General features: G+C 45.4%; 1 protein-coding gene across 3 annotated transcripts in view; it reads right to left on the reverse strand.

Annotated features, from left to right (window-relative positions):
- GSN (gelsolin) overlaps positions 1-15,692 on the reverse strand; it is a 152,465-nt gene that overhangs the window by 116,825 nt on the left and 19,948 nt on the right. Inside the window, exon 1 of one of the 3 annotated variants that reach the window (XM_078641866.1) lies at positions 2,744-2,888. The exons of the other annotated variants lie outside the window; for them this stretch is intronic. Coding sequence (XP_078497992.1) covers positions 2,744-2,782 — 39 coding nt within the window. The 5' untranslated portion in view covers positions 2,783-2,888. Of the gene's footprint in view, positions 1-2,743; positions 2,889-15,692 lie in introns of those variants that run through there. 3 annotated transcript variants of the gene reach the window in all.

Consider the following 15,692-nt stretch of genomic DNA (forward strand, 5'->3'; position numbering starts at 1 on the left):
AACACATTGCCAAAGCTAAGAGCTCTTGGCTTTGCCAATACTGGTTTCACATGGAACCTTGCCTAAAATCCCCCCTTTCCCAAGGTGTCCTTCAACATCATAGAACCCCTTTCATGCCGACACACAGCCCAACCAACCTCCTCCTGATGAAGGCACCCACCACTTATGACGTGAGCCCCCACCTCACTCCTAATGTACCCTCAAAATATTTTTATAACCAAGATCAGCAATGGGTTGACTCAAAGCCCACTGTAAGGACTGGTGTAGCAGGCAATAGGAGTTCGACATTAAACCGCTGAAAGCAATGCTTATGCACCACTACATAAAGAGTAAGCCTTAGTTTGCTTTAGAAAACTGCGTATAGTAAGCGATTTACTTCGCTTCACCCATAAAACCATGATTGCAACACAGATTTGTAGTTGCAAAATATTGCAATTTATTCCAAATGGAATGACAAATGCTACAATGCCCAGAAAGATTTTTTTAAATTAATGGAACTGAAGTGTTCGCCCAGTTCAGAGCCATTTTTTGGTATTAAGCACGGTGGATGTGTTACAAAGGGAGGAAAATCACCAGTACCCTGGTCTTGGGTTTGAGATACTGGTCTGCTCCTGGAAGGTCAGTCTGGAACCCTTTGCATGCTGGTACTTGAAGTTATAGTGCTTGAACCTCACTTGTGGTGAAGGACAATCTAAGTTCTAAGGACAGAACGAGCCATTGGAGAACGTCGCATCAGACGCAAGTTGCCCTACGTCAAGTAGGGATCTCTGCCATACGGAAAAGCAACTGCCCACACTAGAAGGACGATGAAAAAGCAATGCACGTTATAGCGCAATACACACATGATAGCTTGTGATCGCTGTGTAAAGTGCGTACCTGGCTGGGGCAAGGAGATTAGTCTACAACAACTAGGTCCAGCAGGGGTCTATCCATGACAATTATAGAATATCCACGTAAAAACCAGTACATACAGAAAAGGGAAATGATACATTTACATTTTCAGTTATTATCCGGAAAATATGGCAAGGATATAGCCTTTCTAGACCTAAGATAGGCATGTCAGGACCCGATGTACAGAACAAGGACTTAAAAGTTAACTACCCACATACTTTTTTTTTTAAATGGCACCAGGCCCAGAACTTTATGGAGATCTTTACTAATCCGCAGCACAGACCTTAAATTGTGAATAGGTGCCCAGGCCTGATTTTTCAAAACTGATAGAGGTGGAGCAAAAGCGTACTTTGTGTCTAAATTAAAGATAAAAGTCTTGCAGACACTTGTGCTGTCAAGCAAGGCCCAAAAATTAGAGAGATAGACAAGCTACCTGCAGAAGTCACGACAATAAGTAGGAATTTGTGTAATGTCCTGCTGCAGGCCAAAATTAACTTTGCATAGGCCAATTGGTGCATTTTTAAAACGCAGCCAACACAAAATGGTTTCAGGGCGCTAGCAAGTACGACCGTGAATTTGCTTTAAAGGAACACCGGGATCTAGGGTAATCAGGAAAACGAAGGGTAGCCAATCCAGCAGCTTGATCCAAAACTTGCAAGTGTAGCCAAGTCATGTGAGGAGGCAGAAGTCACGACAATAAGTAGGAATTTGTGTAATGTCCTGCTGCAGGCCAAAATTAACTTTGCATAGGCCAATTGGTGCATTTTTAAAACGCAGCTAACACAAAATGGTTTCAGGGCGCTAGCAAGTACGACCGTGAATTTGCTTTAAAGGAACACCGGGATCTAGGGTAATCAGGAAAACGAAGGGTAGCCAATCCAGCAGCTTGATCCAAAACTTGCAAGTGTAGCCAAGTCATGTGAGGAGGTAAAAGCGGTTTATTAATCAAATGGCCAAAGAATGCAGAAACCATGGTGGAGGAGCTCCATATCCAAGTACATGTTGACTCCTGTGTTTTCATCCTAGAGTGCACTGAATTCTGGTACTTGTAGTCCAATTAAACTTCCACAAAGCAAGCAATTCCCAAATGCACGTTTGCCAAATGGAAATACCGTGTTCCTGTGACAGGAAACCCTACTGATAGTTGGTCTGGTGCTTGTTCGAGATTGACAGAGTCACCCAAGTCCTGATTAACATTACCTGCCACCCCACTGCCCTCTGTTAGCAAAACAAATTATCCCAAGGGGCCTCAACACCTGGAAGTTGTCCAGGCCTACTAAAACTCTAATCCAGGGATAACTGGATTCTACAAATGCCATTCCAGGTCACAGTGAGAAAAACAGAACTAAAAATTAAAAGGTGATTTTATTCACAATTTTAAAAGAAATTGCATAAAAACTCTAACGGAAAGACATAATTTAAACTTGGCTGTCGCTATACCCGAAATCAACAGAATGGCCAAAATGGGAGTATTATTGGCACAAACTTAAAACATCAATAAATCATATATACAAAACGGATTTGATGGCAAATTAAGACAACACCTCCTTTTTGATTCCCAGAACAGCGCTGGAGAAGCAAAGTTCTTAACTACGAAAGTTAAATAAAGTTTGCCAATTCCAGAAACAAAACGGAAGGCGGATTCAAGAGCACGTTTTACACACAAACTCACAGGATTTACACTGCCCCCGTTAAACCTTCGGCAGAAAATTAGAGGATCGAAGAAACTAGCTGCAGGGGGTGACACATCTAGAGTTAGAGTATGCGAATGACGACACCTTTAGACACAGTCCAGACAAAAACACCCCGAAAACAGACAAACAATGGAGGAAAAAAAAGCACCACATTTTACCGGTTTCTTTGACTGGAAACAACCGGAGGACAATCCCATCACCCTCACTGCCAGAAAAACAGAAAGAGAACAGCTCGACTCTGCAATTTATTACACGCCACAGGAAGGCGGTCAATTTCCTGCACCTGTGAATCTTTGCAAAGCATGCTGGGATACCTCCTCAAAGGGACTGGGCCAAACACGAGATGCTAGGGCGAATCCATAACATGAGAGAATACCTTTTAATGAAGGCTACCGAACGTTTTTATTGTAAATTCGGAGAATCGAAAGCTCTTTCAGAAAAGCCGTCCTGTGCATTTTATTACTTGGATTCGCACTTATAATTTATTTGAAAATCAAATGTAGAACTACCACAATGTAAAAGGACGGGTTTAACTGCTTATCTGACAGGCTGTAAGTGCAGAATCCCACCCTGGCGCGAGTGGCTCGTGTCAGTTCCCAGGTTTTCCGGTTCTGTGCATACAAAGCTTATCAAGTCCAGGTTTTTTTTAAATGTGTATTCTGGAATTTGTAGTTCTGCTGATAGCAATGTAAAAGATGGACTACAATCCCCAGAATGCAATACAAATCTAGGCATGGATTAGATATTTACGCATGGCCCTGGTAAACTTGAAATCTTTGTCATCCAGTTCAGAGTTTTCCTTTCATTCAGCTTCTCGTGCCCTGCATTTATATTTTAAAGCACAAAAGTACCACAATCAGAATCCAAAGAAAAATTACAGTATTCATCTGTACTCACACATGACACTAGGCAGCGTATGGCATTTGCTGGTTCCCTGTATGGGGTTTTCTTGATAATGTATGTGTGGTGGTATATGTTTTCATAAAATCTCTAATTTCAGTTTTCTTTCTATGCTAGTCTGGGTTTCACAGGTAAGTGACCCACAAGGTTTCCATCTCTTCCATGTCGGGTCTGAGTCGACCCTGCTGCACTGTTTCGTTTTTATTTCCATACTTCATACCTTCCAAGAATTCCCATGTTATGTGTGAAAATACCAACAACTGCTGACTTTGCATGCAGTAACTCTTTGCATGCCTGGATGCCTCAGCTCAAACCGCTCTTAGCATTTCCAAGGAACTCCTGGCTAAAAAGCCAGGGTTGGCTAAAAGCAGAGCTCTCAAGTTTCCTAGTGAGCTCATCCAATCCAGTTTTTTTTTTACATTTTGGGACTTGATGTTCTCATTTTTAATGGCGTCAACAGGATTCCAGAATGTGAAGAAAAAACCTGAGCTGGATAAGGTACCCAAGCACAGACTTGAACATTCTGGTAATATTTGAATTTCAAATTCTGCATGTGGAACAAACATACATATGTGCCAGATTTAAAACACACAATGGCAAACCCAATCAATCAATCAATCATGCCATTTGTATAGCGCACTACTCACCCGGGAGGGTCTCAAGGCGCTTGGGGGGAGGGGTATGCTACTGCTCGAACAGCCAGGTCTTGAGTTGTTTCCTGAAGGCGAGATGGTCCTGGGTCAGCCGAAGGTGGATGGGGAGGGAGTTCCAAGTCTTGGCAGCCAGGTAAGAGAAGGATCTTCCTCCGGCGGTGGCTCTTCGGATGCGTGGTACGGCTGCGAGGGCGAGGCTGGTGGACCGTAGCTGGCGGGTGGGCATGTAGAAGGTCAGGCGGTCGTTGAGGTACTTGGGGCCCAGGTCGTGGAGAGACTTGTGTGCGTGGGTGAGGAGCCGGAACGTGATCCTTTTGTCGACGGGGAGCCAGTGCAGGTTCCTCAGGTGGCTGGAGATGTGGCTGCGTCGGGGGACATCCAGGATGAGTCGGGCGGAGGCGTTCTGGATGCGCTGGAGTCTTTTCTGTAGCTTGGCTGTGGTTCCGGCGTAGAGGGCGTTTCCGTAGTCCAGTCGGCTGGTGACGAGGGCCTGGGTGACAGTCTTCCTGGTCTCGGTCGGGATCCAGCGGAAGATCTTGCGAAGCATACGCAGGGTGTTGAAGCACGATGAGGAGACGGCGTTGACTTGTCTGGTCATCGAGAGGGAAGGGTCCAGGATGAAGCCCAGGTTGCGTGCGTGGTCGGTTGGCTTGGGTGCGGTGCCCAGGGCTGGGGGCCACCAGGAGTCGTCCCAGGTGGAGGACGAAGATCCCAGGATGAGGACTTCCGTCTTGTCCGAGTTCAGTTTCAGGCGGCTGTCCTTCATCCACTCGGCGACGTCTTTCATCCCTTCGTGTAGGCAGGTTCTGGCGGTGTCGGGGTCTCTGGTGAGGGAGAGGATCAGCTGGGTGTCGTCGGCGTAAGAGATGATGTTGAGGTTGTGCTGGCGTGCGATGGCTGCGAGAGGTTTCATGTAGATGTTGAAGAGGGTGGGGCTGAGTGAAGATCCTTGCGGGACGCCGCAGATGACTTCGGTGGCCTCGCAGCGAAACGGGGGGAGGCGGACTCTTTGTGTTCTACCGGCGAGGAACGAGATGATCCACTCCAGTGCCTTCTCTTGGATACCGATGTTGCTGAGGCGCTGGACTAGGGTGCGGTGGCAGACCGTGTCGAACGCAGCGGAGAGGTCCAGGAGGATGAGGGCCACTGTTTTCCCCTTGTCGAGCAGGGTCCGGATGTCGTCGGTGGCTGCGATGAGGGCGGTCTCGGTGCTGTGGTTGGCTCTGAAGCCGGACTGCGAGGGGTCGAGGGATCCGTTCGTCTCGAGGAAGGCGGTCAGCTGTCTGTTGACGATCTTCTCGATGGCTTTAGCAGGAAAAGGGAGGAGCGAGATGGGGCGGAAGTTTTTGAGATCGGTGGGGTCCGCTGTAGGTTTCTTCAGGAGGGCGCTGATCTCGGCGTGCTTCCAGCTCTCCGGGAAGGTGGCGGTGTTGAAGGAGGCGTTGATGATGTTCCGGAGTAGGGGTGCGATGGTGGAGTCGGCCTTGTTGAAGACGTGGTGTGGGCAGGGGTCGGTGATCCGGAGTGGATGGTGTTCATCGTGCGGGCTGTGTCTTCGGTGGTCACTGTGGTCCAGGTGCGAAGGGTGGCGGTGGGGGGCGTTGGTTCGACGGTTGGGTGCGTGGGTGGGGCGCCAAAGCTGTTGTGGATGTCGGCGATCTTGCGGTGGAAGAACGAGGCGAGGGAGTCGCAGAGGTCTTGTGACGGAGTGATGTCGTTGGTGCCGGTGCTGGGGTTGGAGAACTCCTTGACGATAGTGAAGAGCTCTTTGCTGTCGTGGGCGTTGTTGTCCAGTCGTTCCTTCAGGGATTTCTTCTTGGTGGTGCGGATGAGCTGGTGGTGCTTGCGGGTAGCGTGTTTGAGGGCGGTCATGTTGTCGGTGGTCCGGTCGAGGAGCCAGGCTTTCTCGAGGGTGCGGCAGGTCTTCTTGGAGTCCTTGAGGTCGTCGGTGAACCAGGATGCCCACCCGGTCTGAATGTGGCAACTGTGCAATTTAAAAAAAAAATTGCAAAAAAAAATGCAATATGCGAATGACAGATGCTAAACATATATACAAAGGAATGCCGACACCTGCCAAGCACACCATCCGTAGCACTGAAGCACACTGCTTTTCAAAAAGCCGTGCACAGGTAGTAATGCAAAAGACCATCACTCACAAGGGAAAAGAGATAAGGGTTACAGTGGACTTACCCAGGGCAATCAGAATAGAATGCTGTGGGGGGGCAGAAACAAATGTGAATGACACTTCAACAGACCAATGGAGGACGAGGGCAGACCAAAAGCCCCTGTGTGTATGCACATGTGTATTTTCATTAAAAAAATGTAAAACTGGAGGGTACAGAGATTAGGGCTGTCTCTAGGCCAGACCTAAAAAAGCACATGATGAATTAAGCTAATCTAATCTGAGGTATCTTTGTATGCCAGGTATAAAATAACACTCAAGTCTGATATTTTATAGAATGTGATATTGATATGAAAACACAGAGCTCTCATGCTTGAGTACCATCCAGTCCAGGAATTTTGCAGCTTGTAGGTTGGTTTTATATGATGACTACAGCCGCAGATACTGGGGGAGCTTCGAACACATGGCATGATGGAGCCACCCAGGGCTTTAAGTGGGCCGGGTCTCACCGGTGCTGAGCACCGGCAGTTTTTTAAAGGGGGCCTCGAAACAGGTCTCTATCGGGATCTGTTTCGTGCCCTGGCACGGCGGTCTGTTTTTTTCTGGACCGCAGTGACAGCAGACACCAGGGCCGGACTGGCCATACCGGGCCTCGGGCAATCCCCCGGTGCGCCGCACAGGTGGGGGCCGGTTTTGGGCCCCATTGGGGGCCGTTTTTGTTACAGGGCCGTTTTTGCAGCATAGCTGCAAAATCGGCCCTGTACCAAAATCAGCCGAAAACCGGCCCCGGCAAAGAGCTCGGCGGCACCTCCAACCCCCCGAGTGGGGAGGGGACCGGCCAAACACTTTGCCAGGGCCGGTTGTGGTTCCCACTCCACCCCTGGCAGGCACATCGATGTGTGCTGCTCACACTGCTCACTTCTCACTAGTGGAGAAGTTACGGCATGACGTCCTACCAGGTGAGCGTTGTAGGGGAAGGGAAATCCTTTAAAGAGAGACATTTTCTCTCTGGATTTCCTTTCTCTTTTTGAAACTCAGGAGCAGCAACATCGTCATGGTGTCATCAGGGCTTTCAGTGGAAGCTTTTTCATTATTATATACAACCCATAGTTTTGCTGCTTATTTATTTTATGCAACTAACAACCATTGACAAAGCAAATAGTCCGGACCTGTTGTAGGTATGATGTTACTTATTGTATTATATATCAGGATACAATGACAGAAACAGCAAAATACATGTCGGGCGGTTCACTATGGTAGGCACAGATTTTTGTTTAAGTCTGTTTAAGTCTGTTTAAGCCACACCCTTAATTACAGTGGCCACGCCCCTTTGAAAGACCCCCCCCCCCAGTTTTTTCATCCCACTCAAAGCCCTGGGGCCACCTGAGATCACAAAACAGCACCCACAGTTTCTGGCTCCCCCTGCCTAAAAGGCCCTCTCCTCCCTGGCGTCCACCCCTCTACTGGAAGATTCTTCCCTATCATGATCATGTGATGGGCTTTTTTATTTCATGCACTGATATCAACTCGTCCTCTGTAAGCAGACTGACGTTCAGCCAGTCCTGACATTTCAGCCAGTGGCACTAAGCATTCTGGATCTTGAAGTGTTTTCATTTAAACACGTAAACATGGGCCTACAGGGCTCAACATGCACGCTGTTGGCTGAAAAACCAGGATGGCAGAAGGTCGCTCTCATAACCATAGCTGCCAAGTTTCCCAGGTCCATGCATGGCTAGATAGTACAGCCCATTTGTAGTCCTGACTTGATAGTGTCTTAAATAAGACTAAAAGTCCCACAATTCTAAGAGAAAACTGGTACTGGCCAATTTAACCACGCATGGAACTGGGAAACCTGGCAGCTGTGCATAACTAGAATATCAGTTGCCTCCTGGCCTCATGTTATCACAGTCACCTTCAAGCGAGCCTTGCATTTTCGCCAATTCTACAGCTTGTAGTTTGCGCTCCCCATTGTAAGTGCGCCTACAAGTCCCAGCATGCAACAATAAAACAGCGATTGTTGGAGGAGTTCCATTATATCTATGAAAATGGCAGAGATGGTTGTGCCTGGGTTTTTATTAAGATAAGGCCTTCGGGTTTCGCTGCAATTGCTCCAATAGGTACATTAACCAACCGAGCTACCCTGAAAACTCAATCATATGAATGTGAATGAAAGAGTGTAGGAATAAACATGAATGCATGGAGCCTTACGAGTTCGCAGAGTCCCTGAAAATAGTCCAATTTCAGAGTGTTTGAAACAACTGCTGTCTGTCCCCCCACTCCCCCCCCCCCCCGCCCCCCAGTTTCCCATCACATTGAGTGGCCCCCTCTTTAACCTTGGTTGAAAACAAACTGTGTCCTTCTTGGAGTAATTTAATGTAAGTACACAACACCTGTCTTAGAAGGCTCCTGCCACATGCAACATATTCTGCCAATCTTGGTTTTTTCAGCCAAAACGTTGCATTCTGGGTCTTGTAGTTTCCCGTTAATTAGGTACTTTAAGGATGTTGGTGAACCAGAAGGGCTGAAAGTATCACAGTGATACGTGGGCATGTGATATCTACGCCGGTGCACGACCTGGAACTACTGTAGAGTATCCAAACAAGGTACAGGAGGCGCGCGCTGCGAAAACAACACGCATTAACCCATTACAGAACTTTCAGGTTTCTTGATTCCATGTGGGAGTAATTTTTCCAGTTCATGGGTATTCCTTACTTTCCGGTAATGGTAGATCTGTTTATCCAATCAGAAACACTGCTCCCAGTTGTGTGTATATATGTATGTAGATAGATAAATGGATGCATAAATGGACAGACAGACGGACGGATAGATAGGTAGGTAGAGAGATATTCAGTAAACAAAAATGCAATAATAATAATAATGGGCTAAGATGCATAACGCATGCATAAATAGCTGCAGATATGCACAAGTGCTAGCCCACAATGCTAATATTTTCATGCGAGCACCCTGTATATTGTACACAGAGCTGCTGGCACCAGGGGTGCAAGTTCACTGTTAAAATTAGAAAGAGGACTTTGCATGTTTGTTTTTCAAAGACAGGGGTCAAATGTCAAACAGCTTCTCCTGACCAACAGCTGATAATTCCTTCACCGTGTTTGTTTTTCCTTTTTCTGACTGCAAAGTGGGGTCATGCTGTTACTTGACCCTAGTAACACTGTGCTGGGGTTCAGTGGCATGAAAGGAGAAGATTAGTATGTGTCATTTTTTTTAACATATATAATTAAAAAGAAATGCTTGTTTTACATGCTAAGTATTACAAAACATATCAGCAGCAAGGGCTCATCATGCGGGGGCTATGGGAGGTAATAACACCTGGTAAGTACAGATGTGGTGCAGTATTTACTAGGTGTGCTATGACCTGGTGTGGTGTGGTATTTGCAGGGTGTGGTGCGGTATTTACCAGTTATGCTTTTACCCAGAGTCGTTCAGTATTTACCAGCTGTGCTATTACTTGGCGTGGTTCATTATTTACAAGGTGTGCTATTATTTGGCTTGGTGCGTTATTTACCAATTGTGCTATTACCTGGTGTGGTGCAGTAGTCACCAGGTATGCTATTACCTAGCTTGATGCAATATTTAGCAGTTGTGCTATTACCTGGCATGATGCAGTATTTACGTGATGTACTATTACCTGGGGTGGTAGAGTATTTCTCAGTTGTGCTATTATCTGGTGTGGTGCAGTATTTCTCAGTTGTGCTATTATCTGGTGTGGTGCAGTATTTCTCAGTTGTGCTATTACCTGGGGTGGTAGAGTATTTCTCAGTTGTGCTATTATCTGGTGTGGTGCAGTATTTCTCAGTTGTGCTATTATCTGGTGTGGTGCAGTATTTCTCAGTTGTGCTATTATCTGGTGTGGTGCAGTATTTCTCAGTTGTGCTATTATCTGGTGTGGTGCAGTATTTCTCAGTTGTGCTATTACCTGGGGTGGTAGAGTATTTCTCAGTTGTGCTATTATCTGGTGTGGTGCAGTATTTCTCAGTTGTGCTATTATCTGGTGTGGTGCAGTATTTACCAGTTGTGCTATTATCTGGTGTGGTGCAGTATTTCTCTGTTGTGCTATTATCTGGTGTGGTGCAGTATTTCTCAGTTGTGCTATTATCTGGTGTGGTGCAGTATTTACCAGTTGTGCTATCAGTGCCTCATCAGGAGGCCACAGCAGCTTGCACTACCCATTACCCCCGCCTGCGCTGCCAAAGGCTGTACCAATAAGACTACTAACCATCACACTCCTATAAGTGTAACACTTCAGACGATTCAATGCCACACAAAGCTATGAGAATGGTTTGCGCAGCAGGTATTAGTAATTTTTAATTAACATGACATTTATTTAAAATTATTTATTTACTTATTTTTGGTCCTCATCTCACCTATCAAGCCTCTGCGGGTCTTACGAAGCCGCTCTTGCAATTTGTGGCCCCTCCGGCTTACCGCACTCGCTTGGGTCGTCCGACCGGTCCCTTTTCGTGAGGGAGCTTGGTGTAATCATCAGACCAATTATATTAATCTTAAATTTTGGCCCCAACTCACAAAAGGATGCCAGATGTTTGATGGCTTATCTTCTGTACCCTCGTAGTCTAGGCGAGCCATGACAAATGAGGCCTTCAGCCAATCCTCCCTTTGTGGGGGTAGGGGGTCGTTCCACCTTTTACAGATTTCCCTTCGGGCCAGCAATACCAAATACATTAATAAGCCTCTGTTTTTCTGAGAGAGGGTCTGGCTGAGTCGGCCATAAACTCCAAAAAATACCAATGAAACCTTGGTCGCTCTAGACGCGGCCAAGGCCTTTGACAGAGTCTGTTGGGTGTATCTTTGGGAGGTTCTGAAGGTAATGGGGTTTGGTTCCATCTTTATACAAACCTTGCAGAACTGTTATCAGGGTGCCTCCGCCCGAATCCTGCTAAATGGGCTACTTACACCGAGCTTTAACATCCAGAGAGGAACCAGGCAGGGTTGCCCGATCTCGCCCCTTTTATTTAATATATATATATGGAGCCATTGGCACAGGCGATGAGATTGGACGATCTAATCCATCCCTTTAGATCTGAACGATATAGTTCTGAAATAGCTCTTTATTTCCCATGACCTAATATTGGTCACGAATGACCCCGAGGTGGCGATCCCGAGGGTAGAGGAGCTTATGGGTGAATTTGGGTCCTTATCTGGGTATTTAGTCAATAAAACTAAGACAGAGGTGATGTGCTGGAATCTGGAGTGGTCAGGAAGAGTCAGCGCAGAGCTGAGATATCTGGGGATCTATATCGTCAAGGACTTGGAGAAGATACCTCAGATTAATCTCAATAGGGTCATTAAAGAAATAGATGGGGTCTTTAGTAGTTGGAGGAACCTTCCCTTAACCATTTATGGAAAAACCAATTTGGTAAAGATGGTCATTCTTCCCAAGCTGTCTTACTTATTTTCCTCCATACCATTAACATTTATGAAAAAAAGCTTAAGTAAGGTACAGAGTAAGATTGGGAGCTTTGTGTGGGGAGAAAAAGGGGTCCGATTGGCGTGGAAAAAACTTAGACGCAGATTAAAGAAAGGCGGGCTAGCTCTTCCTGATGTGAGGTTATATGCAGCAGCATTCCAGTTTAAAAGCATCCGGATGCTACTTGTTAAACCAGAGGAGTCAGTTTGGGGCAGACTGCTAGGAGAAATGGCGAGAGCGGAGGGAGGAGGAGATGGTGAGGCTTTTCTATATAAGTTTGGGTCACCAAAATTCTTCAAGCGGGTACGCCTGAAGGTTGTGAGGGCGGCCTTGGAGCTATGGTATTGGCTCAGATGTAGCTGGGGCATAGGATACTATTCGGACAGTGCCCCTGTTTGGGATGCACCAGGAACACCGGGTCGCCTCAGAGACAGTTTGGCGTTGCCCATAAGAAGGGCGGGCATCACTACCTGGGCCGAGCTTGTAGACTCTGGGGGGATACACCCATGGGAATACCTGAGAGCAAAGATTGGGCCAGGGTTCTCTAGATTTAAATATCTACAGTTGGTGTTATGGTACAATGCAGAAAAGGGGAAAGCCAGTGGGAATGGAGAGATTGAAGGGCTGTGGCAGTCTATCATCCCAATTAAGAACATTAAATTATTAAATAACTGTTTTAATGCTAATTTAAGAATTAAACAAACAGCGCCACCATGTGACAGACTGTGAAATGTGCCGGTGTTGACAATTAAGTGCTGGGGTCACCCATGGGAACCACTGGCACAAATTAAGCACTATGTGCTATTACCTGGCTTGGTGCAGTATTTACCAGGTGTGCTATTACCTGACGTGGTACAGTTTTTACCAGTTGTGCCACTACCTGTCTTGGAGCAGTATTTACCAGATGTGGTATTACATGGTGTGGTGCAGTAGGTGTAAGTTATGTAATTACCTGACGTGGTGCAGTTTTTACCAGATGTACTTTTACCTGACGTGGTGCAGTTTTTACCAGTTGTGCTACTGCCTGGCTTGGTGCAGAATTTACCAGATGTGCTATTGTATAGTGTGGGGCAGTATTTGTCAGTTGTGGTATTACCTGGCATGATGCAGTATTAACCAGGTGTGCTATTACCTACACATTTGGAGTTCTGCACCTAGTGATGAAGATTGACTATCATTTTAGTGGGATCAAAGAACCCCACAGCACATCCATTTAATTTTCTTCTATGAATACTCTAGATTTGTATGATTTAAACTTGACACAACTGAAACCCCAAACTTGTGGTATTTTGTGAGGCAACATGCAAGTCTAAGGTATTGTTCCGATGCAATGACATTTTTTGTCCTCCTTAGGTAGTGGCACTTGAAAGCCTGTTATTTGCACATATTACTGTTTGTATGAATTCTTTCAAGGCATCTAGGGACAGATTTACGAGAATTGTGGCACAGGGCAGCACAGCAAGTCACCATACCACGCTGCCCTGCGCTACCGGGAAAGGGCAGGAATGCGCTGTACTTATCCAATACAGTGCATTCATGTCGTTTCCACCTGTGCTGGCGCCATTTTTGGTAGCCAAATGCCAACTCAGGCTCCCTTGCACCATGGAGTAAGGCTGCCTGTGTTGTACGCAGGATTGTTTTTGTGCAGCACACTTAGAAAGAGTGAAAAACAAGGAGAAATAAACATATTTCTACTCGTTACACCTCACCTGAGGAGGCGTGTCTTTCTGGCGCATTCCGAGGTGTACCAGGTTTTGTAAATCTGGGAATGTGTAAAAAAGCATGGGATTTGACCGGGAACACCCACCGCAACGCCCATGGAACGCCTCCCTTGCACAGAGTAATGCAACACAGCGGTTTGTGCTGTGTTGCATTACTCCATATATTTCAAGCTTTGCGTGGCTCCATAAATATGACTAAAAAGGTTTGTGTCATGCATGTACAACGTTGCGTGGTGCAAGCACAACACAAAGCGCTCACAAATATGCCCACTAGTGTGATACCATTTTATGGTGTCATTTACCTGATAAGTCCATAGCACAGCCCGATGCATCCCTGTCCATGCTCACAGTAAAATGCTGGTAGGAAATGTGTTGGCAGAAAGGTGCAAAAGGATGGAGTGGTCGAGTTATTGCTTGTTGTGTCTTATTTTTAGCTGAAAAGCACTGAATGGGATCTAAAATCCAGTGAAACGTTATGCATTACCTCTCAAATTGGCGTTGTGTTCTACATGCACATCATTGTGTTTCCTAATGTTGTGATATGCAATGTTCCACATATTTACATACTTTCATGTCATTTTTTTTAAACCAATAGTATTCAACCAAGCATGCTTGCTCAGTAACCTAGTGAACTACTGTACCATTGTGGGGATCAGTTGCTATTTGAATCACTTCCTTGTCATTACAGCCTTTGTTTAAATGGCCCGAGTCCCTTGTTCAAAGCACGTATCCAAATATGCCTGCTGTTAGATGAAACAATAAATATCAAGCATTGGCAAAGTCAGTTGGTCTAACCATGGCAATCTAGTGCAATGGGTATTTTTTTAACTAAAATATTTATTGTAACTATAAGCCACAAAAAAGGTTAAGAACAAAAGAAAGTATGCCGTCACCTAAACTGCCTGCTCTTATTGGTGCAATCAATATTTTACATTTAAAAAACAGTCACAGATGTGGTTGCTTTGCAAGTGAGGCATGCACTGTATTTATTATTATTATTATTATCATTATTAGTGTAGGAGACAAGAACAAATAGCCATCCAACCAAGCTTTCAAAATGAAGACAGCTTCAATGTTACAATGTTATTTAAAATCCTAACGATATTTCTGCTAGGATATCAACGCTCCTGCGCATGCTCATCAACTCGACTGGTGCCCAATCAAGTCGATATGTATATTTAACAAAAATATTCGTAGGGAGCTTCAACTTTCAAATACATATGGACGTCAGTGCATTGGCCTAGCAATACAATTTATTACCGGCATTCTGCCACAACAAAAACACAATATATATTTACAATACTGTATTTTCTGACATATATTTTCAACACCATGGAAAATGTTTTAACCAAACTTTGAAATATTCAATAGATCTTGAATCAATCAAATTATTTTGTTCATAAGTTTTCCAACACCTGAAAAGGTATTTATATCACAAATTCCCTACAAATATCTTTGTTAAATAGTATTTAAAAACTTTAATACAATATGGCCTGTATTTAAAGTTAATAAAACATACATAAAATTAAAAAGCACTCTTTTGAACTGCTTTGCAGCTAGATTCAAATGAACTATTTTCAGGCGGGAGTGAACCAAGCGCAAAAGCTGTGTACAGTCACTCAAAGTGGAGGGAGCCAACGGGTTAAGTGGGTGGACACATTGCCCCATTCTGTGCGGTGTGGTGGGAGGAAGCAAAATGTGAAAGACAAATTAACAGCTCAATGGATTAAGCCCATTGACCAAAAGCCTCTCTTTGTATGTATATTATGTATGATTTCTTGGGACAAATAATATTAACTAATTAATATGCATGTATCACAACAGACTTGGGAGATGGGAAGGCCTGTGGGTTGACTGATAAGTGTCAGACTGGGGTCAGCTTGTCTTCCTGCTGCAGGGGTATGGACAAGCCTAGGGGGTTACACAGACATTTGCAAGTGCTCTTCATATCTATGATGCAGCGGGGCAGGGGAGGATTAGAGGAGGAACTACTCTGCTTGGCTTCCATGATGGAAGCACTTGGTCCTGCGATGGAATAGCCCACACCAGAGTTGAGGATGTGGTGCCAGATTGCTTTCTGTCAGTAGTCCATCTATCCAGTATGTGCTTTAATTTAACAAATATGGTGCAACCCGACACTTGTACTCTCTTGATTACAATTAACCCAACTGGCCACACAATGATTTCTACATGGACACGACTGGTAAAGTTGTGTTCTTCTGGCAAGGAGCGATCTGGCAGTCGTAGAGAGGGAACATGCGAAGA

Source organism: Lissotriton helveticus, chromosome 5_1 (genome assembly GCF_964261635.1).
Source record: "Lissotriton helveticus chromosome 5_1, aLisHel1.1, whole genome shotgun sequence".
Classification (NCBI taxonomy): Eukaryota; Metazoa; Chordata; class Amphibia; order Caudata; family Salamandridae; genus Lissotriton; species Lissotriton helveticus.